The sequence below is a fragment of the Salarias fasciatus genome, chromosome 22, assembly GCF_902148845.1.
Source record: "Salarias fasciatus chromosome 22, fSalaFa1.1, whole genome shotgun sequence".
Taxonomy (NCBI): domain Eukaryota; kingdom Metazoa; phylum Chordata; class Actinopteri; order Blenniiformes; family Blenniidae; genus Salarias; species Salarias fasciatus.
The window spans coordinates 17,423,653-17,448,421 of NC_043765.1; the positions used below are offsets into that span (position 1 = coordinate 17,423,653).

The 24,769-nt window shown below is 43.5% G+C and overlaps 1 protein-coding gene and 1 long non-coding RNA gene across 3 annotated transcripts in view; one reads left to right on the plus strand and one right to left on the minus strand.

Moving 5' to 3' along the window:
* Positions 1–16,051, plus strand: part of csmd3b (CUB and Sushi multiple domains 3b) — a 337,669-nt gene extending 321,618 nt beyond the window's left edge. For both annotated transcript variants that reach the window (XM_030120514.1, XM_030120513.1), the window contains exons 65-74: positions 114–287; positions 4,851–4,924; positions 7,075–7,186; positions 7,295–7,474; positions 10,484–10,543; positions 12,222–12,380; positions 13,457–13,590; positions 14,016–14,103; positions 14,592–14,727; positions 15,336–16,051. In XM_030120514.1, coding sequence (XP_029976374.1) covers positions 114–287; positions 4,851–4,924; positions 7,075–7,186; positions 7,295–7,474; positions 10,484–10,543; positions 12,222–12,380; positions 13,457–13,590; positions 14,016–14,103; positions 14,592–14,727; positions 15,336–15,495 — 1,277 coding nt within the window. In that variant the 3' untranslated portion in view covers positions 15,496–16,051. The remainder of the gene's footprint in view (positions 1–113; positions 288–4,850; positions 4,925–7,074; positions 7,187–7,294; positions 7,475–10,483; positions 10,544–12,221; positions 12,381–13,456; positions 13,591–14,015; positions 14,104–14,591; positions 14,728–15,335) is intronic.
* On the minus strand, positions 248–17,280 carry LOC115409364 (uncharacterized). The gene is made up of 4 exons (XR_003933938.1): positions 17,044–17,280; positions 16,111–16,115; positions 5,490–5,493; positions 248–258 (listed from the first exon to the last, which is right to left on the minus strand). It is a non-coding gene; the product is annotated as an uncharacterized LOC115409364 (long non-coding RNA).
* Between the last annotated feature and the right edge of the window lie 7,489 nt (positions 17,281–24,769).

Sequence of the window (24,769 nt, forward strand, 5' to 3'; positions counted from 1 at the left end):
TAAATATAACCACCAGTTTCAGTTTGTAGAAATAAAATCTACGTTTCTGCGATCGGAACAATGGTCAACTCTTCTTTTCTTCACATTGTTTGTGTGTGTTTGTGTGCTCGCAGCCAAGTTCTGCGGTGACCCGGGTACTCCGGTGGGCGGCTTCAGAGAGGGACGGAGCTTCATCTATCAGTCAGAAGTGTCCTTCAGCTGTGCTTCGCCGCTCATTCTGGTGGGCACATCGACCCGGCTCTGTGAAAGCGACGGCACCTGGAGTGGGACTCAGCCTCGCTGCATCGGTAATTTTATTATCTCCTCCATCCGTCGTCCGGACCCGCTTCATCCCGCCATGGGCAGCAGGGTGTTAAAGCTTGATCCCGGCCGACTGTGGACAGGTCAAGATCGCCAACAAACTCAGAAAGAAAAACAAACACTCTCACCTACAGGCCCTTAGAAAATCACCTTAACATGAATGTTTTGGGCTGTGGAGTGATGCCAGAGAAAATCCATTTACACTGAAGTAGAACCTGCAAACTGCACACAGAGCAGAACCTCTGTGAAGCCTGTTTCAGGTAAAAACAATACCAAACACACACATATTCGCGGTTGGTCTAGATTTTAAAAATTCTGTTGAGGTGAAAAATAATCCATTTTCTTCACTTGTTTTTGTTCGTAATGCTTTTTATTACTGTTTTTTAATACATTACGAATGTGATCACACACTGAAAGCTCTTTTTGGTGAAGTAACAGTGCAGATACAATGGACAACAATGGATATAATGCATGATGTAGAAAATTAAAAACTGATTTGGCACTTTAATTTACACACAGTGTTTTGTTTAAGGATCCTCGCTCATATTCTCATACCTGTATGCACACATACACAATATAACTGTTGTGAATAATGTAATGCTGTTTGTTGTGTGGAGACTACATTTTTATCATAGTTTAGATTCAGAAACCAAATTATTTGTCTTTATGAAAAATAATGATTAAAATCTGAGTGGACTTCATTTAAGAAGTGATAAATTCAAGTCAACTTGAGCAGAGTTGCGGTGTGGAAAACTGCTTTTGAAGCTTTCACTGCAATCCTGAATCGTCTCTGCAGGTTCAAATAAGGAAGAATTCAGTTTTAAGATTCATGGAAGAGAGAATTCAAATGATTATGCTGAAATTGGAAACGTAGCTAGTCATCAGAATAAAAGTAGTCAAATAAAGTAGATACACCTGAAAAACTACTTTTTGCTCGAAGTTAAAGACAGGATTAAAAATCTAAATGCAGACATAAAAGTCTAAATCAGGCAAAATTCTGACGTTCAAAAAGTTTCTGCAGGAATATTATGTCTAACAAAGTGTCCAACTGCTTCAAAATACATAACCCAGGCTTTTAACATGCACCAAAAAAAAAAAAAAAAAATGAGTGGAGATTTTACTGATTGCTTTCAAACAGTTCCTGACTATCATCAATCATTTATCCCCACATGAACTGGAGCACAGCCGAGTATCCCCGGGCTGGGCGTCTCACCCACTTCAAAGTCTGGGGGAGAATTAAAGGGCGGTGTTGGTGGGTCCACCAGAGCTTTCAAACTTCTGAATGAGATTTCTCAGGAGGTCACTCTAGTAAAATAAGTATTTCCTTTTAAATAACGTATCAAAAGACAGTGTCACAGGCTTGTTTTCCAAATGGTTCCTTTGCCTTACATGTTGCCTTTTGATCAATGATATGTCCGCTTGATGTTATAACTTTGTTTCAGTTTGTGTTATTGACTGTTTCCTCTCCCAGCTGAGGGTGTGTGTGGGCCCGTAACCTCACAGACGCATTAGTTAGTTTATGCTACCCTGTCAGTTTATTATCACTGTTTGGTGGCCCGGTGGGGAGCTTGCTATGGAGTCTGTCTGATAAACCCCCCCCCCCCTCCCCTTCGAAACCCCCAACCCCCCCGCCGGCTGCCTAATGATCGTGGCAATTAACGACCCGTCATTACGGAGCTGACAACCGCATTTCAGTTTACTCCTGGGTTTGCTTTGCCGAGCAACTTCTGTCCTGTGAAACTGAAAAGTTCCATAGACTTATTGGGGTAATAATGAATAGCGACTGGAAGCTCATCTGAGACAATCTTGTTAATGAAAAGGCAGCCTTGGGAGGACATGCCTTGAAGGATTCCTCCAAAGTGAGTGAAGCTATCATTCCCAGATTGGCAACTCTTCCTGGGGACTTTTCACTGGCGGATGGAATCGATATCTTAGATGTTGTTTTTTTGCTCTTAAGATACACTCGGCGCTCTAACCATGTGGATAAAGACCGCAGCTCGTTCTGTTTGTATTTTTAGCTTCAGATAATTGGCTGTGTCACTCCGGCATTACGTCGGCCTACTAAAAGCATTTCGGTGGACCGTTGTTTCACAAAGGCCATTTGTTAGCGCCGCTTATGCACAGATCACAGATGATGGTAGCGTGCCACCTCACAAACAGCTGTCGCTAACAAATCGCAGATGCATTTGCGAGTCTTAAAGGGTTCTTGCACACTAAAGCATCGGTTGCAGATATAGCGTCAGATCTGATGGATGAAATGTGAAAAATTTGCCATAAAAAAAGGGAGGAAAACATTCTTTATGGGCTTAAAGCTGGAGAAGCAATGGTTTGTATGAGAAGTACAAACGTTCATCCATCTTTCATCCTGCTTAATTCATATTGGGGAGGCTGGAGCTACTTCTCTGGAAAATTTAAGGTCACCAATTAGCATTAAATGCTTGTGGGTGGGTGGATGGTGGGAGGAAACCAGAGTTTCTGGAGAGAAAATGTGCTGTTTCTACACAGAGAGGCCCCCAGAGCTCAGAATGGCACCAGGAATGTTCTCAGATATTCTATTAGACGCTTCCCACCATGATACCAACAAAACCATTAGTTCAGGGACCGGCAGCTTTGATCATTTTGAGGGCCACCAAAATGTGATCGTCACCAGCTGAGGGCCAAACTATGACAGAGAACATCAGCTAGAAGGATTTATGACAATTATAGCTGCTGATTGTACTTAAACACACGTGCATTTGATATTTTATCCAGTTACATACATGTCTTGTGAAAATCTGACTAAAATGACCATCATTCTTCCTGTGAAACCAACAATTTAAACCTTTCTGGCTATCTGTTGATTTTCTTTGGGCTACCAGCACCTGCACAAGTAGAATCTGATTATTAGTGTTTCAGATTCTGACTGAAATCAAGGCTATATGGCAGATGATTCCTTTTTGCTGTATCAGAGAAGACTCCATGTGTGTATACCACGCTGCGATGCTTCCCATCTTTGAAGATATGAGAGAATTTTAACTTAAAACAGTAAATAATGTAACATAATCCCTCAAAATAAATTCCTTGTCTTTAGCTCTTTTACTCCTATCCTCTCACAAGTGATCGGCTTATGCATATAAACTGTTCTCAGCAATAACACTAAAACTAATTGGGATTTCTTGACAATTAAAAAAAAAAAAAAACTCCCACAAAGCCAAGAAATAATGATGTTCACCCATTTGCAGCGTCGTTACCTGAGAGAAACAGACAAGATTCACCAGCGTGTCGCACAATTTCAACAACGGCTTCTTCAGTATTGTTAAAAACACTCTAACACAGATGATATTAAAAGTTAAAAGATGTTCAAAAGTGATCTCTCAGAGGTCTACGTACAGTCGTTAGCGAGCGGCTTCTGGAGGCAGGCATCCACATCCAGCTTCAAACAAGCCGCTTCTGTCCGGGGATTAGGGAGAAAATGAGAGGGGATATTCAGCACACATTACAAATGGTCCCACTGGGTCAGTTCCAGCACCACATATGATGTTTAGAGGACCACTTCACACGTCTGACTCAGAGCAGGTGCTTAAACATCGAGTATGGCGATGAATGGTAATAAAGGAGAGCTTTTGTAATGTGAACAGACACCTGACTTTGGCTTCCTCCGCAGCACTTGATGAAGGCGTACATCCGGTTCTCCTACAGCGGCGGTAAAGTCAGACATTCCTTGTGAAATAGGCAATCTAAAAATAGAAGCCGGTTCATGAAGTGTTACTTCATTGATGTACGGGCTGGATGTATACCTTCTGAAAGGAAGAAGTAGTGGCAGGGAAATCTTTGTGGACTCAATCTTATTCATTTATTTATTTATTTATTTAACATTGAGGTTTGCACTTAAACAAGCATTCACACAAATAAAGAGCTGCTTTTGGGGTTCTTTCTTTTAACAGTCAGAGAGAACAGAGAGCATTCTTCTGTGTGTGTGAGACTACAGCTGTATACACGGGCGCGTGATGTGTATTGCAGATGTGACTCTACCAGAAGGAGTTTGTAGCCAACGCAGCGCGCTCTTTAAATAAGACAGACGAGGGGAGACGGCGAGCGAGTGGGCAGACGGCGACACGGCGACACGGAGGGATAGAAGGCGAGAGGAAAAGTGCAGTTTTAAAGAAGAGAAGAGAGGTGGAAGGAGACAACAGTGAGGAGAGAAAGAGAGGGGCAGATAGAGAGGTACAGGAAGAGGGGGGGAGAGAGAGAGCGAGAGAGGTGGAGAGTGAATCTGTCATTTCGGAAGCTGTATTGAATCGAGCTCTGCGTCAGGATGTGCTCTACATGCTGATGACCCTGCCCCACACACACACACACACTCACACACTGTCAGAGCGGCTCCCGCTTCGTTTTTTCACAAAGTACTACTGCCCCCTGCTGTCCTCGCGGCATCGGCAACCCACTGTTACCATGACAACAGAGGAGAGGAGAGAGGAGACTTGAGACAGGATGTATAATGCTGCCGCTAATTTGTCTTTCTCCCAGATTTTGTGTGTAATTACTCGGCCCTCTTGTGCTCTTCTTTTCAGAACCAACCAAAACCAGCTGCGATAACCCGGGAACGCCTCGCTACGGCTCCTTGAATCGGACCTACGGTTTCAAGGTACCGCCCGACTCTCCGTGTCTTTGTGACTTTATTACCCCGAGAAGTTAATAACTGCGAGAGAAGGTGTTTCTGTGGCCCATTTGATTGGTACTATCTCAGTAGATTGGTAATTAAAGAAAAAGAAAGCAAGGTTAAATTAAAGAAAGGGACTGGAAAAGAAATTAAAGTTTTGAAATGAAATAAAAGACATTTAAATTTAGGAATTAGCAAAAGTTAGAGGCGTTTAGGGTGATAATAGTCGTATCCACACACACACATCTATTAAAGAGCACAGCAGTGACTGGAAGCACACTAGCAGAGCCATAAAGATCTATATTCAGTGACAGGAGACCAGGGAGTCCAGCAACAGATGGTACGGCCCCGCCAGAGAGTTGATCTGGAAAACGGAGTCAGTTTGGGATCAGATTAAGAGACACAAACAGCCAAAATGCCGTAAACCCACACCTGCAACTTCCCTCAGATTCACTGAGCATCATACCTCTCATGGCCTGAAAACCCCGCAAGGACACCCAGCAGGAGAGCCACACACTCCGCATATACCCGTTTTAGTCATTAAGTCTACTAACCTTCCTTCACACCTCATTTGTTAAGTATTATTGTGAAAACAAATCATAGTGTCATGAGGAATGTATTTTTTTTGGAACTAACTGCTGATCAGTACTTTATTTTTGTAGCATTTTTTGCAGAAAACAGCCTCACACACCTAGACACATTAAAGGAAAGCCACCTGCAGTCACACGGTGCCATGCAGGCTGCAATGTATCTGATGCTTGTTATTTATGTTTGCATGGGGTAAATATGAGAAGCGGAAGATGGAAGAAGAAGCTTAAAGTTACTGAACAAAATCAGACGGCAATTGTTGGGGGGATCGGAGTCGTGTCCATTACTCGGGGAGACATTTTATCAGTATATCAGCACAGCGTGGGGAGTGTTGGAAGCATACAGCCGCTGCTGTAATGATGTATATTCAGTGACAGGAAACCGAGAAACCCTGCAACAGATGGTGTGATGGCATGGCCCCGTCAGACCCTTGTTCTCAAAAAAACTCCTGTCAGTCTGGGATCACAATAAGAGACACAAGCAGCAGGAAACACCATAAACTCAGACAACAACTCTGGAAACTTCTGCAGAGATTTATGGAGATACATACTCTCCAAGTACCTTGAAAAACCCGGGAGGCTCCCCAGCAGGGTGGCCAGCCGCGCCAAAAATTAATCAGATTCAAGCTTTTCGATGCAAAAATAGAGACTTTTTTTACAACTTATTTCAGTTATTCTGTTGTGCGAACAGATAACAGAGTAATGAGCACGATATTCAGTAATTAACTGACTATGAAAACAATTGTTATTGTCGCCCTGTAGCTTCGAAAAATCTGTGAGGCTTGATAAATGTTACATGATTGTCTGATGGAATCTTTTTAAAAGTACTTTTAGACATTTTTGCCTTCTTTCAGAGTTTGGGGGAGATTGGAATGAGATAGAAAGAACAGAGGAGGGATAATGTGTAACTCAGGGTCTTAAATAGGCACAGGGTGGAAAGTTTTGGTTCCACAATCAAGACATTAAACCTGGGACTGATATTCCTTTATTCCTTTAATCTTTATACAATCCTCCACACTGCATTACAGTGTATGCCCAGAGTTTTGTACTTGGAATGAACTGAATGTTATTAAAATACATCTCTACTGCAGTTTATCAAGGAAATACAAAGAAAGAGTCATTTCCAAAAGAAATGACTGCAGTCTTGATAATGACCATGTAATCTGAGTAGCTCAAATGTACTATTAGAGCCGGCTGCATTTCGCAATGCATTTGTATAAAGAACAAGGACTGTGGATAGTTAGATAATTACTGGTAATATTTTTCTAGGACGTATGAGGTTAACCAACAGCTGCTGCAGGGCTTCTGCTTCCATAAGTATTCTTTACCAGTCATCTACATGTGTTTTTTTTTTTTCCAAATTTTTGGGTTCAAATGTAGTTTTTAAAAATGCATTTTATTGTGTGTCTCAGTGCAGCATGAGTGCAGTCGCACTGCACTGCTACGACTCTCTTCGATGGGTGTTTTCGCCTGTAGATCATCAGCAAACTAAAGTCAAAAACTCCCTGTCTGCTTTTCGTTGGATTTTTTTTTTTTTCCCCCACACAGGTGGGGAGTGTGGTGTCATTTCAGTGCCAGCCGGGTCATCTGATTCAGGGATCCTCCTCCAGAACCTGCCAGCCTGATCTGACGTGGAGTGGAACTCAGCCTGAGTGCATCCGTAAGTCACACACACACACACACACACACACACACTTTCAGTTTGTTAGCAGGTCAGCCATCACTCGTCATCTCACTGAAGTGAATCTTGTACCTCCTCAACCTTCAGCCCACGCCTGCAAGCAGCCGGAGAGCCCGCTCCATGTGGACGTGGTGGGGATGGATCTGCCCGGCTTTGGCTACACCTTGGTGTACAGCTGTCAGCACGGCTACTTCCTCGCAGGAGGTTCTGAGCACCGAGTCTGCAAGAGCGACGGGACCTGGACGGGAAAGATGCCTATATGTCGAGGTGACAGATTCACTGTTTCACTGAGCGCGATCACGATGAGTATTTGTTTGAAGATCTTATCCAGCTTAGCTCCAGTAAACAGATCGCCGTGTGTGGATGCACCTTGCTCAAGGACGCTTCGCCGCTTCACACAACTGAGACAGACCGGCCATCTGGAGTAGGGTGGGATTTCCTGGTGGGCTGGTCAGCCAATGGACTGATGGTCTGGCAGCTCCGATAGAAAAAAAAAGGGGGGGAGATTTTAAAAAATGTCCTGTGGATTTTGGGTCTCTCGCTTGATTGGCCAGCCCAATCCGTGCAGGTGCTGTCAGGAAGTTATTACATGTCAGGAATCCATGTTTCTTACCACAACTTAACCACGAGTGAACACCTGGTTCAAACTGTGAGCTAATGAACCAGACCTGGCGCTCATCAGCAATGGAAGAGTCTAAAATAAAAAGGTTTCATCTGAAACAGATGGTGGTTCATCACTCTTCAAACGATCTGCACTTCTGAACTAATTTGTAAAATGTATTTATAATCAATTTAAGTTCAGTTTTGCTGATATATTGGTGATGAAGCAGAGTCGGAATTTTAAAGATTTGGCAAGAATGAATAAACAGACTGTTGAAGTCACATATTGCTTCTCACAGCTATTTACAATTGATAACATCCAGCAGAAAAGGTTCCACCAGTTAGACTAATCTGCAGATTCTCCAGGGAAGCTAAACATTATATCAGCTAATTTTTGGGGGACTTGCAACAGGACATAAATCTAAAGCAGGTTTGCGTTTTTCATTACTTCTTGCAGGCACTTGGGAATCAGGAGGATTTACAGGTTAACAGAGTTACTGTTGTCAAGTCTTATCACAAAATGTGGTTTATAATAAGCTTATAAAATTGTGAAAATGGAAAATTGCTCAGTTTGTAGGATCCTTTACTGAGAAAATGCCTGTAAGGCAGCTGTGAGCAAAGCCTTTTCAAGGCAAGCAAACATGACTAAGGGTCTAAAAAATTTCTGTAAATTATTGATCATACTGAAGATAGACATTGTCCTTGACTTGTTTTTATGCTGTCTGTCCAAGATATCTGATCCTTAATGTGAATTTTGAGTTTTACTATTATACCTGTGATTTCTGTCAGCTGTTGTTTGCTATTGTTTAATATCACATGATGTCAATACTACAGGCTACTGACCATCATGCTTTACCTTCAATTCTAAGTTCAACAACACCCTTACGCCGGGAACGCACTGGACGCGGAAGCGTAGCGGAGGCGCCGCGCGCACCGCGCGCGTCTCCGCGCCGGCGCTTGGCTGTTCGCACTGGAGGCGCCTGCGCTCTCCGCGCTGGTCACACATCGGCTACACTCGGCTCGCTCCGTCAGCTCTCGGTTTTCACGTTTGTTCCCTGTTCCCTCTGTCTCGCTCTGCCAGTATGGATGTGTGTGTTGTGGTGACCTGTGGAGAGACATTTTCTCCTCCTGTCCTCTTTTTTTCTGCATCACGTGAATGTCTGTCGCTGTGTGTGTGTGTGTGTGTGTGTGTGTGTGTGTGTGTGTGTGTGTGTGTGTGTGTGTGTGTGTGTGTGTGTGTTTGGGTGCGTACATGCGTATGTCTGTTTGTGTGTCCATCTGTCTTGTGATTAGACCCAAGTGACAAATTATAGACGGACGAGCAACACCGCCCGTAACTAATCGTCATTTAATTTGTTATATTTTGAAAATTGACCGGATTCTCTTGCCTTTTCTGTTTCCGACTTCCTGTCTGGTCCGATCTGCTTGATCCAGCTTGACATATGGCGCTCCCTGCGCTCGCGGCTCGCGTGAAAAATAGAACGAAGCGGAGCGGGCGCGCTGCAGAGCGCGAGCCGCGGCGCGCGCGGCGCTCCACTGCGCGTTCGGTGCGGCCGGTCAGATAGGTTAACATGGGAGGCGATCAGAAGCGCCGTGCGCGGCGCTACCGCGCGCGGCGCTTCCGCGTCCAGTGCGTTCGGGCCGTTACAATGCACAAAGATCTCATTATCTCGTCTGATTATATCATAGAGTTTCAAACTCTGGATTATGGATATTGACGTTTCCACATCTCCTCATATAAATGAAGAGTGAAAGCTTATTCCTGAGACAATTACATACAAAACAAATTCATCAGCAGGTCGATTTGGGACGAGCAACATGGCTTTTGATTATATCAGAGACGCTTGTCGAGCACATAGAAACGCTTGACCGGCTGTCTCGTCTGATTCCCCCAGAAATGCTAACAGACGAAGCTCTGAAGATCTCTTTGTGCAAAGAAAAAAAAAAAAAGAACTGCAAGCTTCTTTCCTGAAATCATTCCACAAACTCTGCCACCCCGCTGCCCTGAAGTAGTCTTTAAAATTGGAGCACTCTCTGATCCAATTTGAGATTCTAGGGCAAATACCCTCTCCTCTGCTTGCCTTTACTTGCTGGCAACAATGGCTGCATCTTGAAGTGACGATAGAGGCTGCTCTGAATGGTCAAAACCCCCGGTGTTCCGAGGCCGCACTCAAAGCGATCTAATATGCGCGACAATTATCGGTCGTGAACTCTATTTGCATTGCTGTGCCTACAAATAACCATTAAAGAGGTTTGCTTTGTGTGACCCTTTTCAACACAATCCCCGCTCATTATGTGAATGTGTGACTAAGACTGACCTGCGCTGAATTCTAATTTGGTTATTTTGTTGAATAAAGTGTGCTCTCTCCTGAATTAAACTGTTTTTTTTTTGTGGGGGGGGGGGGGGGGGGGGGGGGGGGATGGTGGCTGATAGACCTGTGAGTGCAACAAGATCCAAACCAAAACATTTTAATCTCTTTTCATCTCGCGTCTCTGAATCTCTGCTCATGAGTTTTAAAAGGTCATTATCTCTCTCTCTCTCTCTCTCTCTCTCTCTCTCTCTCTCTCTCTCTCTCTCTCTCTCTCTCTCTCTCTCTCTCTCTCTCTCTCTCTCTCTCTCTCTCTCTCTCTCTCTCTCTCTCTCTCTCTCTCTCTCTCTCTCTCTCTCATGTGCAGCTGGAGAAAAGAAGCGACCTGTGAAGCCAGTAACCGGGACTCCCAGCCCTAAACTAAACGGTCAGTTCTATTACAGTCCTTTTCTATTCCAGGCCAATAGTGTCCCGTCACTCCATGTCTATTTTTACCTTTCTTTATCTCCCCCGTATTAGTTTGGCCCTTTCTGTGTTTCGTTAAATTCTGCCCTGTTTTCGCTCGGCTCAGTTTGGCTCCACGGTTCCGTCCTTCTTTTGTTCTTTTCCATTTCATTGTCCACTCCTGCTTTCAATCGCAGTCCTAAATAATGCATTTTTTTTTTTTCTCTCAGCACACACAGAAAGGTAAATTACCTTCTGTGGCATTGTTTCCCGTCTTTCCCCCCTTCTGATTCTGTTCAATTTTGGTTTTCAAAACGTGTCCTTCTTGGCCGCAGTGAGCGTATGTCCGCCTGAAAGCAGCTCCTGAAGGTCTCCCGCTCCTGTACATGTTAAGATGACATTAAATGTAGAGGAACAACACATATCCTCAATTATTTATCCCTGCATACACGGTGTGTCCCTCTACATGAGCTCCACACTGTTCATACGCTCACATTATGGTAACGTGGCGTTGAGGTTGAGGTTCAGCGAGTTGCGGGCTCATGACTGGGTTCAGAGTACGTCTGCAGGAAAATAATTGAAGTCCACGCAGTGTCCCCGAAAGGCATGAATCACAGCATGTGGGTGTGTGCAATAAACAACATCACAGCCAAGATGTAGATGGCCGTTTGTTAAGGCTGCGTCCTCATTAGTGTTGTACTGTGTACAATTTACGCCCTCGCTGGTCCATGCGCCCCCCTACCCCCACCCCGTGTTATTTCCATTAAGGAGGTGACACAGCACCGCATTTGCTTTGTCTCATCCCAAGTTATGTGTTTTTGGTTGAATAAAAGATCCTGTTTTAATGACTGTTGGAATATGAGGGCAGTAAAATAAGTAAACAAGAAGATTTTTACTTTGAAATGCGTTGCCAGTCTTGATAGCCTCCAATTATTGCAGCGAGTTACGCTGTTTAAAATCAACATGGCTCATCTCTAAAGAGACAATAACATAATAATGGGATGCCGCAAAAAATTTAGAGCTTTGCAGAAGACACAAGCTTTTTTTTTCCCATTTAAAGGTAAAATCCATACGAACTCAAACACATCAAAGCTGGCCAAAGCGAATAAAAGGGAAGGTGTTGCAGGACCTTTTCAGCTTCTGCTAAACTCTCTGACCAAAAACAGACCGAATTCATTTCAACAACAGAAAATGGAAAAGGAGACTCCTGAGTGCCCCGTGTGCCAAGCTAAAACAGCCAAGCCTCACATTGTAATAATGTCTGGGGGAGTAAAACTCAAATCCCAAGAAATAATCTGCATTCAGGTGTGCATCCTGCAGAGGGAGTGGAAAGAACAGGTGCAGAGAGGAATAACAGAGCTGATTTTAGTTGTTTCCTCTGTTCATTGCTATTTTTCTGATGTTTTTTTTTTTATTATTATTATTTAAAGAACAAATAAACAAAAAAAGGCATTGGGTAAAGCCCCCCTCCCCTCTGGTTTCTTCACAAATGGCACCCTGGTGTTGTGACAACAGCTTCTTCACTTGAGGTTGTTTTTTTTTTTTTTTTTGACAATTCAAACTGTGAACACAACTCACCGGTCAGAGGTTTTGACGACAAAAATCTACTCGAGGATAAAGGATTGCAGCTAATTTCCTCTCTTCCGCCGTGTCTTTTGCAGTTCCAGACGACGTCTTCGCTCCGAACTACATATGGAAAGGTTCGTATAATTACCGAGGGAGGAAGCAGCCCATGACGCTGAGCATCACCAGCTTCAACTCCACAACGGGGAGAGTCAACGTCACCCTGAGCAACGGCAACATGGAGCTGCTCCTTTCAGGCATGTCACACTGCGCTCAATTATGCGGCATATAATGCTGCATGCACGGACACATCTCACACACACCACGATGCTGAAACTGTGGACAAACGCTCAGATATCCAGCTTCTTCACCTGCGAGAACATCTTGTAATCAGTGGTGCTGCCTTCTGACTAGTGTATTAATTTCACTGCTTCCGTAGAGCCGCCATGCTTCTTTTTAATGTTATTGTATCCCCCCCCCCAAACTCACACTGAGAGACACTTTGTCACACACTCTGTGTCACACTCATACCTCCCAGGGTCCTACAACAGCGTCAGCAGGGGGTTAAGACCCTATTAAAACACAAATCCCGTTGAAGCTCGAATTGGTTCCTGGAGTAGCGGAGAGCACAAACACTGTATCACAAAACCGCGCCGCTATCGGGCTTTTAACATTCGTCTTCTGGCTTTGGGGAGCAGCTTTAGATCAGTAACGGCTAAAGCTGCACTTATACAGTCAGAGAAAGGCCAGAAAGTGCCCAGCCGCATAAAACTTGCATGTTTTCCTCACAAGATGTACTTCCCTTTACGAAAGTGCAGTTATGATTGGAGCCGTCTTGACATTTTAGAAAATATACAGCGCGTAAAGTAAACTTTCTCTCCGAGAGCGAGGTGAGACGGTGATAGCGAGCGTTTGTCTGTGCAGGAAGTACAAAGCCGCATGAGTCAAAATGTTTTCAGCCTAGCTTAGCATAAAGACTGGAGGCGTCGGGGGGAGGGGGAGGGGGGGATCTGGCTTTGCCGAAAGGAAAACAGCATTCTTATAAACGGCTTTAAAGCAGCCACACTGACAAAACACATCAGGATGAGTCGCTATATTAAAAGCAGTTACGGCACATGGATTTTTTTTTTTTTTTTCATCTTAAAACACTGTCAACATTCAGTTCTTTGTATGTTTCAAATCAGGTTCCTGTTTACCGATTTTGTCCTATTAAGAGATCTCTTTTCTCACTTTCTGATGCATTCTCAGTATCTAATGATCTTCAGTACGCAAACCATTGTTTTCTCTCTTACATTGTTAAAAGTGATTTTTTTTTTTTTCTTTTCTTTTCTAGGAGTCTACAAAGCCTCCGAGGCTCGGCTGCTGCTCCTGATGTATCAGGTGAACTACGCGAATCAGGGAAACCAGCTGAAAGACTCCGTCTCTCCGGCCAAGATTATTGACGACTCCTGGACTATGGATGGATTTGTAAGTCAAAACAATCATTGTATTAACACAGAATTGGCAACAAAAGTGTTGGATTTTCTGGACTATAAGGCCCCATTTACACAACATTTCAAGTAAAAATACATCGTTTTTGGATGAATTGTCTGTTCACAAGAAATCAGCAGAAACATTGAAAAACGAATCATGTGACAGAAAGAAAAACTGCAAAAATACTGCAAAAATTTGTTCTCGACAACTATTCAGCATTGATTAAATAATACATGTGATGTTTGTTGTTGAAATGCTCAAATACATCAACAACGATTGGACAAAAATCCGCAAATTGTCATAAATGTTTAAGCTGAGTCGTCTGCATAACGCAGTTTTTCCTTCCCGTTCTTCTTCTTCCACTTTCCAGTGACCATTTTTCAATCTGCCCTTCTCTCCTGTGTTTTTCTTCTCATCAGGTATCTGCAGAGCCCGATGGCTCTAGTTACGTATTCCAGGGTTTCATTCAGGGAAAAGACTACGGACAGTTTGGACTACAAAGACTGGGTAATCCTCTATTTTGTTGAGCAGCAGCATTAAATATTAACTCTCCTCATAAGTTAACCATGAACTTCTTTGAAAAAAGTCTGACCAACTACTCGTGGGAACTTTTACGAACGGAGGAAGCGATCAGTCTGGCGACTTTATTGGTCTCACTGTTTCTGCCTTTGCGAGAGCAAAAAGCGAAAAACAGCACCTTAAAAGAGCCGCCGTCTCCAGCTGTAGCGGTCAAAGTCACCTGCGGAGACTGAAATAATTGTGATCTTCCAGCTTCCACTGCTGACAGGATCTCACTTGTAACTGCTCTGGCGGGACGTGCCGGCCTTTAACCAATTACCGGCATCCCTGCCTCAGATATCGCGGCTGCAAGTGCAACAACATAAAAGGGCAAACATTACAGGGACGTCCTTGTTTTAGCCTCGCGGTAATATAATGATTTACTTCTCATGCGAGCGGCCTTCGTTTCATGTTGTGTGTTTCCTCGTCCGTCCCAGGTCTGAACATGTCGGAGAGTCAGAACTCGCCACCGCCCCAGCTTGGTACCAACAGCAGTTCTGTGGCTATCGCTATCCTGGTGCCTTTCTTCGCTTTAATCTTCACTGGCTTTGGCTTCTATCTCTACAAACAAAGGTATGCACTCGGGAAAAAAAAATAATAAAAAAAAATAAACCTACGCGTAACTCTTTGAAGTGCCTCGCCTTTGAATGGGAGCAGTGGAAAAAAAAAATAAAAAATCCGATCCTGTTGTTGCATCATTGCGCCACGTCTGTTTTTCATTATCGCCGTACAAAAAAAGTCAAAAGGTATTGTTAACATTTTAGGAAGCTGTCTAATTCATGAGAACAACACCTGTCTCTGTAGCTTGCTTGTCGACGTGCTGGGAGACAGTCAAGTCACTGTGTGTTGGCAACAGTACTGCAGAACAACTCAGTTTAGGAGGTGGTAAATTGGATTTTTTTTTGTGGTATGGTTCAAACACAATTGACTGGTATTTGCATTGTGAACAGATGCAAATAACTGATGTTCTGTTGTTAATATCTGAGGGGGGGATTAGCTTTGGTTATGTACTGATTGGAATCTCACAATGCTTCCTGAAAAGCACAACGCTGACTCTAATCCTTTTTAAAGCATATTTACTATGCCTCCACTCCCAGAAATGCATGCACTGCCATCCCAGTTCTAAGATTTCTAACAAGTAAAATCTAGACTAATCTATTTCCTGTTGTTTCTCTCCACAGAACCACACCAAAAACACAATACACCGGTTGTTCAGTCCATGAAAACAACAACGGCCAGGCTGCCTTTGAGAACCCCATGTATAACACCAACGCCAAAGCTGTGGAGGGGAAGGCTGTTAGATTCGATCCCAATCTAAATACCGTCTGCACCATGGTGTGAGGATTGATTATCCTTACTTGAACTTAATGACTCCGATATCTCATGGGACCACAACTGGCGCGAGGCTGCGGAGGGGAGAGCCGAATGCTTCGACACAATCGCCGCCAACAAGCTGGTCTTTGCCGCTGATTACAAAAGACCTTTATTCCCAGTTCAGAAACCTAACCTCCCCCGGCAGAGGGAAACTCTCCAGCTGCAACCAAAACCCAGCGTGGGTTTCATCGACTGACGGTCCCTATGTCGACACAAACTGAAAAGGTCTGCTGCCCTTGAAAGATGCAACGTTAACTCACAGGAAATTGTGATGTCAAGTAACAGAAAAGAAAGTAACGCAATGGAAAAACATAGTAGCTATTATCTACCTTTGACCCCAAGGCGTAGCAGGTCATGGATACCTTATAATTTGATTCCAAGCCAGACACAGTCATTATACTTCGACCTCTTATTCAACCTCGCCCGCTCTCTTTAATGGCAGTGTTAATAATGAAGCCATGACCTGCTTGCCGGACATCACGACACGTCGCAGTGTCCCGGTGCCACATTTTGTACTTCACAGCAAAGGGTTGAGGAGAGAAGAACCCACGCTGTGTGATTACACTTTCCTGGAAAAAAAACAGAGTCTACATTATTATTGCTCTGGCACCGGTCATTCAGCATCGAGATAAACTGTGCTATTAAAGGGGGTTGATTGCTTCTGTCACACTGAGTGCACTGGACACACACTTCAGTATGAAGAAAGGACTGAATCAAAGCAGCCTCCCATGTGAAGACGGCCTCATTGTGAAGACGACGGTCCTGTTCGGTTGTGTTTGGGTTGAGCACTGGCAGTGAGAGAACACTGTCACCGCCAGGCCACGCTCCAGCTACAAGACAGGACAACATCCTGTCTCCATGATTGCCAGTCTCTTGTCTTTTTTTCTACTCAAATGCAGCCATGACGCAGCTCATGCTAACAGGCAGAGGCAGAAGTTGCTTTGGAAAGACACGAACTTCTAAAGCAACGGAGGAGGGCAGCTCTGGGGACGGAGCTGTGATCGAACTGAACTGGGATCAGAGCAAAGCAAAAACCAAGAGGAGTCTAAAGGGGAACTCACACAAATGGAAGACATGAGAGACTGACTCATCTAATGGATATACTCCTCCATCCAAACCAATAGAGGCAACTGAGGAGATGGAGACGGCCCCTAACTGAACTGGAAGTCAAGTCAGGGAGTCAATAAGAGAAAAGATGAGATCTTGAAGTCCTAACAGCCAATCGGAGCCTGTCTAACCTGAAATCATCAACTTGGAGAGGTCAAGCCTCCCTCTACATAATGAATCAGTATCAGACAGAATATGGCCTTGAGGGAGGATGTTCCTGATCCTGTGAATTCAAGTGGATTTTTATAATCATACAGATGCTGAATGGATACAAAAAGAACCTGATGGACTAACAAAGAAAAAGACTTTGAAAAATGGAGAAGGCTCTGGCGTTAAAGCACATTTCACAGGAACATTACCTGCCCACCTGCCGAGAGATGGATTTACACGGGGACAGAGAGGTTAGACGACTGACAGACAGTGAAGGTGACACGTACAACACAGTCAGATGGAGACGAGTGGCGTTAAGACAAACAGCCACACAATCAGACAGACAGGGCCAAGGAAGACGGCCAGGGTCTCGGACTGATGCAGACTCTGTTGTCTAATGGCTCCACTCCACAGACAGACAGTTTATACACAGATTAACAGGTTTATAGACGAGACGGGCTGATAGACAGCAGACCCAGACGTAAACTGAGAGAAAAACAGGGTTGTAGCCCTACGACTGTGGACGTCGTTCCACTGTAATTCTGCACTCTAGGAGTGCTTATCTTCTTTCTTTGTTATTGCTGCAGAATCTTCTGATCTGTAAATCTATTGCATATATATTCGGGAGCATTCACCACCTATATTTTTGTGCTATATATTTACCACAAGGGAGGGACCGATGGGGACAGACAGATTATAGCAGAGTTTTTAAACAAAAAAAAAAATAAGACAGAGAAAATATCAGATTAAAAGACACTACAACTACGTGCTATTCACTGAAGTCACAAACAGTATTTTGGTTCCTTTGTAACATGAAATTGGTTTCTTTTAATCTCTCGTGTACTGTGAAGTTTTCCTTCCTATCACTGTCTTTCCCACTGGGGCAATCATGAGTGTCAGTGGTATCGTTGTTGTCATTATTGTTGAGATGCAAGGTTTGCCAGCAACAATCACGCTCTTCAAACGTAATATTTTATCACAGGATTTCCTAAACCCCTCAAATGAAGGATTTTTGTACTTACGGGCGCCGTTATTTATTGCCATCACTGCTGAGGAGAGCAAATGCGTAGCAGTGTCCTGGGCATCGGTCACCATTGTGACGATCAGCTATACGAACTGGTGCAGCAACACACAAACCTGCACACCAAATATGTGCTAAAGTTGTTTTTAATTCACAATTCACAGATGTCAACCACCCACAGTGGAGAAAAGTCATCTCCTGATGGAGTTTACTTGTTTGATTAGCCGTGGCCAAAGTGTGATCGCGGGAGAAGATTGACTGTTTGGGCTCTCCTGTAGCTGTGGCAAACGGCAGCGTGCCGTCAGGGTTAATGTGCCGTTCCAGTCGACACACTGATGCGTCATTGTGTGTCTGGATCGTTTTGTAATGCGTCGAGGAGCAAACACAAATACATAAAAGACGAATTTAAAGGGAAGGCTTTTAATCCTTTCAGTAGATTCCAAGCGATCAGTAAGCATTCAAGCCTCGCCTCGTTTGCTTAATAAATCTCCAAGACGAGATTAATGGAATATAAAGCGGCAGCATCTCGCATACACCACCAGGTATTATGTCTTGTTAAGTTTGGCATTAATGGAGCTGCGGATCATTCCTGTCATTGTACTGAAATCCTAATTATCAATCGGTATATTCCCAATTCAAGCCTTCGGTTTTCGGTTTAATTTACTATTGGCACCACTGAAGAACTCAACAGTCATGTGCAGTGCAGGATTGGATGGATTTTAATGGCCACATGCCTTTTTTTAAGGTGTGAAATTTGCATTTCGAAAGCTAAATGAGGTCTTGTTTCATAAGCTCTTGAGCACTTTGGAAGAATTTTAAGAGTACCCAGATTTAATATTTCACTGCTCATTTTTCTTTGCTGAAATTACAGCCATACAGTCTCGCCTCAACGTCCCATGGCCGGTGTCTTCAGAACCAGATCCAATCTGCCGCCTCCTCATAAAAGCATTTTACACAGCCACATCCTTTTACTTACTTTTACTATGTGTTTCGCCCTTGTCAGCCACAGAAGGCAGCCATTGCACATGATATTGGCCTTTCCGTGTCATAAATGAACCAGTGGTGTAAGATGTGAGGATGTTTGATCTTTGTGCGTAACAATGCATTTAAAAACGGCGCTTCGTTAACGCCACGCTCGGGCTTGAGATTGCAGCGTAATCCACCCTCTGTTAATTGGCCCATGCATAACGAGAGTACATGTATCAATCAGCACGAGTCACTGATTTCCGCAGCTTTGGAGAACCATTTAAAGAGGGACTTGTTTTTTTTTTTGTTTCGTTTTCAAGAGTTTGGCTGAAAGAGCAAGACACTGAATTCAGTGAGCCTACATCCCACACACGATGAATAACTGTACTTTTTAATGAGTCGGGGTGCCAGGGTGAGCAAAAATGTCTACTTTGTTTGAAGAACCCCTGCTGCTTTTGACCACAGGCATCAACTGCAACCAGCTGAAAGGAAACTCCCACGAAAGTCATTACTGATTTAAAAGCAACTGTAGCTCCGGCTCCCTCCTTCATCCTCGCCAAGACTGTCCTGCACTGCATTGCTATGGTAACATTGTTTATTACGGTTGGGATCGATTGTTGCTGCCGCTGCTGCTGCTGTTTGTTGTCGTCGTCGTCGCTGTCGTCGTCGGGGTTTTTCCGTTTTGTTTATGTTTTCCTCTTTGGTATGAATCTGACACAGTGCCTACCAAAAACCATGGGATCCTCCCTGTCATCGACACTGTCACTCACCGTCACGCACACACACACACACACACACACGAACGCGCACCCGCTCCGCCCCGCCCCTTCATCAGAGGTGGTTTTTTTCTAAGCTTCAGTCTATTTTGCCACAAGCTTTTCCTACTGACTGACCGCAATAAGACCCATGTGATTTGAAAGACTTCAAGCCGTTCCTGCCTGGGGACATTGGAAATATTCACCATTTGAGAAAAAAAAAAAAAAAGATGAAATATAGAATAAAAAAGTGTTTTGTACAGAAATATATTTTTATGAAGAAATTATTTGTAAAATGTATGAATCTATTATGTAAATTTTCAATGCAATGTAAAATTAAAAAAGGCTAATTGCTTTTGTAAGAAGTGTGTTTTTCTTTCTCGTTTTTGCATGCAACCACCACTGATTTAATTCTGAACAGTTTTTTTTTTTTTTGGTTTGTGGTCAGTGTCTATCTGATGATCTGACATGATGCACGTTAAAGAGGAGCCAGCCACAGATACTTATAGAGCCGAAGTAACTCTCTAACTAGTACCCATCACCATGTTATTCATGGCCTACAGATCAACTGCTGTTTCTTTTATTTTTTTATTATTCTGAACGTCAGTAACAGACGCAGCTCTTATTTTCTTGCTCATTCTATTCAGACTTTGTTGACCCAGTTGTTCTGCATTTTCACTAAATTGGACTAGAGATGTGCCACGATCCTCAATGCAACTTCAGTCTGGTTATTGTTCTAATACACAAAGATGCAGGTGAAATGCAAGCTGAATATGATCATTTGTTTATCTCACAATGTGACCCTGAACAGGATAAAGCGGTATAGAAGATGGGTGGATAGATGTCTGCTTCAGAAACTTGGATTCTTCACTATCAACATATGTAACGTATGTAAAGCAATGCAGCCTGTCCACCAGAAGGCCCTGTCCAAGTAGAAAGAAAACAAAATGTCTGTCTATCCTCTGTGTCTGGAGGATTTTCTCCAGTTACTCCAGCTTATTCCCACAACTCAAAAACATGCATGTCTGGCTAATTGGTAACTAAATTGAACAATAGTGTGAATGTGCGTCTCACACCCTGTCAGCTGGGATTGGCTCAGGTCTACTGCAGACAAAACCAGTGTAGGAAATGTGTTAATGCATGTTGGCAGGCTACCTCACAGTGTCATCCAATCAGTGTGTTCTGTTCTCAAAATGAAAACGGAGAGACGGCCACATACACACTTGAACACATACAGTCAATTCAGAGACACCAATTGGCCGAATATATGCAAGACTTTAGGAAGACAGCAGAGTTGACATGAGTGCACACAGTGAGAACATGCAACCTCCCGGCACAGAAAGACACCGAAACCCAGAATCAAACCAGGGGTTTTCCTTGGTGTGAGGCACAAGAGCTAACCACTAATCCAGCAATACTCTACCTTAAGTTGCCCCAACCAATTAAAAATACCACTCCAGGCATTTCTCATCACAGCCCATCTACAGTGCTGCTTTTTGAAGTTGGTGTCCAGAGGCGCTGGAGTCGATCCCAGACGACTACTGGCAAAGACAGTGTACACCGTGGAGAGGTTCTGTTTTTGGAGAGTGAGAGGAAACCTAAGTGCCTGGAGAAAACCCTTCAGAAGAACAGCACATAACGCACACACATGAAGGCCCCCAAACCCATATCTATTCCACTTTTTATTCATCATTGGCATTTGAACCATTTCCTCAGGCTGGAGGTGAGGACTGTGCATTTCAGAGGAAACAGGAAGGGAAGTTGTTGGTGACAATTGATTAGAATTCTATATTTTTCCATCTGACAGTCTGGAAGTTTCAGGGCCTAACCAAGCCAAAACCTGGTTGTGGCTGAGTTAATTTCAATATTGCATTCTGTGTAAATCCATATTTCTTAATCCACACATTGGAACCACACTGAAGTGTAGGGGTCTGTGTACCACGATGAATATTTGTGTACTGTTAAGCCTCAGATCAATTCCATGCTACAGTGTCTCTCAAGGTTTCATGTTGCTCAAATGCAGTGGATTACCTTCTTTTCTGAACACAACTGTTCGGAATGAGATGACAGACGTGGTTGTTAACTTTGAGGTAAATGCAGTTCTGAAATAATCAATCAATCTGATGGTAAAATGACAATTTGGAGAATCAGAGCGAAATGGTCCCACTTTATCTATGACGGCCTTTTTCCAGCGCTGCATTGGGGAACAAAATGGGTTGCACCAGGGCCACTCTGGATTTGACAGTTTTAAGTGGTCCATGATTTACCAGCAGCTCCAACATCGTTGTCTTTTCCAGCCCATCAACGAAGTTCCCACAGTTTTTGCTGTACTTTGATGTGTGTTGTGAACAAGCTGCATGAGCTGAGACTGCACAACTTGGGGAAAGACGACACAATGAGCGCCATGAATCAGCTGCTTCAGACACCTCCGTCTGGTCAAGGTAACTTTATTATCCCCAAGGGGCAATTTGTGGTACAGCTACAAATTGGCTATACATTAAAGAAAACAGTATCCATACAATGCACACACCGACACATTTGTTTCCAGTTGCTTAGCAGGCCAATGGTGGTTGGAATAAAAGAGGATCAAAGTCACCAAGTCAAGGCCTTCTGCAGTTCGGGACCAAGCATCACGCAGCGTCTCATAACTAATTGCAGCACAGAAATATTCCTGGCCGGCGGAGAGCAGCTGGTCCTCTGTGTGTCCCATGAAGGCTGCCATGTTCTTGTCTGTCTCCTGCAGATGAGAAGAGGGGAGGGGCGCATGAGACAAACAATCTGCACAACAGACGAGCAGGCCGTCTTGTGATTATCTGTTCTGCTCTACTGAAGCTTTTAGTGGAGAGCACGGTGGTAAGTGGGCTTTGATCACTACCCAGGGTAAAGCGTTTTCAGCTCAGGTGAGTGCGCTAATGCTCAGCAGTTTGCAAACGGCCGATAGCCTCTTTCATTGTACAATACTTTTTTATTTTATATGCACTAAGGGTGTGGGGAAGAATCTATTGGTCTTTTCAGCGTCCCTATGTAACCGAGTGGGCACTGCACCTACGTTGACATTACATACATCTACAGAAGCTGTGGTACAAAGGGTCAAACAGAGTGCTGTGCTGATAGCTATCACTTCTTTAGCATGATCGAAAGTGCCTTGTCCCTCCTGAGTCCATTTAAAGTCTGTATTTTTTTCTCACCAGAGCACAAATTGGTTTTACAACACAAAAACAATTTGGAAATAATGCAGGATAGTTGCACCACAAAGTTCAGCTTCCCTACACAGGCTATTTTCCATGTTGATTTTCAGGCCGCTGTCATTTAGTCAGTGTGGCGAAAGGTTTCAACCGTTTCTCATTAAGTTCAAAGCTGTTTGCAAAAAAACAATCCCATCATCCAAATAGCACTGAGGCAAGACCCAATGGAGCCCTGGTGAAATGCAACAGTCCGTCATGTATGATGAAACAAATGAGGTCTCTGCTCTCAGGGTGTAGTGCTGCTTGGTGGTATGCATTCTGTAGATTAATGGCAGAGAACATCCGTGCTCCATGGAGCTCATGAGACACTTCCTCAACATGTGGCAATTGATGAACATTAATAATCACAGCCTTGTTGGGCTCCCATAGATCCTGACGCAGTTGGATTCAGCCCGACTTTCATTTTACCCACCATGGTGTGTGAAACCCATGGAGATGAATCAACGCTTCCGATGTATTTTTTCCCCTCATTTCTGTAGCTCTTAGGAGATGGCATTACAGATAGAAAAGGGAAGATGGTGTAACTTTTATTGCACAACATGGAAATTAAGCCTTATGAGAAAAACCTGAAACTCTTCAGTTACCTGCTCAACAAACACATCCCTCACTTTGCTAGAAACTCTCCCATTCCTGTAAACTCTCTGATAATGCCCAATTTTCATAAACTTTCTGCACATGGTAGATTTTGCCAGCCATTTTGGATAAGTTGCAACGTGTGCTGAGAAGCCAGAGCGGTCATGTGGTGTTTCACTGACAGCCTGTGGAACATTAGTTGGAGCCGTCCGTGAAAACGTTCTGGGCGCTGAGGTGAAGATATATTTTACTGTGCCTGGAGCTCCCACTTACGAGACTCTTATTCACCATGCCGACAACTGCTCGCCGGGGTATCCATGGCTATACCCTCCAATAAAACACTTACAATCTGGACAGCTTACTGTATTGTAAGGTTATCTTCCATTAGCAAGAGCCCTCTATCTAATTGAGTTTTTCCATGTTTTCTACATTCTGGTCCATTACAATATCTCCAGTCAGTGCATCAAGCTTTCCCACACACACAATGAAATGAAACATTATGGCTCCAGCCTTAACAGCATGTAATAAGGAGTTCACACAAGGCAGCAGCATACTGAGCAGAACTATCACCATCATGTTGTGCCCTCTGACAAAACTTGTTTCAATCTGCTGCAATGTACAACTCCGGCACCGAATAATGTCTTCAACGCCTGCAGGGCTTCCAAAAAAGACTCACCTTTAACCAGTAATGGGTAAAGCATACTTCAACCAACAGTGCACATTTTCTCTTGTCCTCCATGGTGGTTAATCCTGGTAATTGTTGCTGGAGGCCACTTTTTTTTTTTTAGAAAATCTCAGATTCCAAAGATCCAAATCAGATTTTTTTTTTTTTTTTTTTGTTAATATCCTGCCTTATTTTGTAGGTGGCCTTCATCCTCTTGTGCAGAAAGTTAACAGTAGTGTATGCAGGGTGCAGGTTTTGGCCATGATTTTGTTGTTATTTTGTCAATGTTTTCTCTGGAAAGACTTCTAAAAACCCATACTATTCTTAAAACTAGTATTTTTTATATATCAACCTGTCCAGTGCAATGTTTTCCCAACCCAAAGTGTTCCGTAAACAAGCCCAATCTGGCAACACTGAGGTTTGAAATCAGGTTTCACTAGTGGTGCCAAGTCCACTTACTAAACCAACTTGTTTTTGCTTTTTTGTTTTTCCTGCAAATCAGGTACCTTGTCCATTTGGTTAATGTGAAGACTAAAGTGAGTGAAATATGGAAAAGCAGTTTTTTTTTCTTTTCTTTCTTTCTTTTTTTTAATAACCATAGGAACTTTTCATCTCTGGAGTCACACTTTCAGCTGCAGATTAGTTGTCATTTCTCCAACAATTTGTTTTTTTCAGTCTCCTCACTGTTTCTACATGGATGCCTAATAATTTCTTTCTTTCTTTCTTACTTACTTTTTTTTTTTTTACCTGAGTGCCCAGA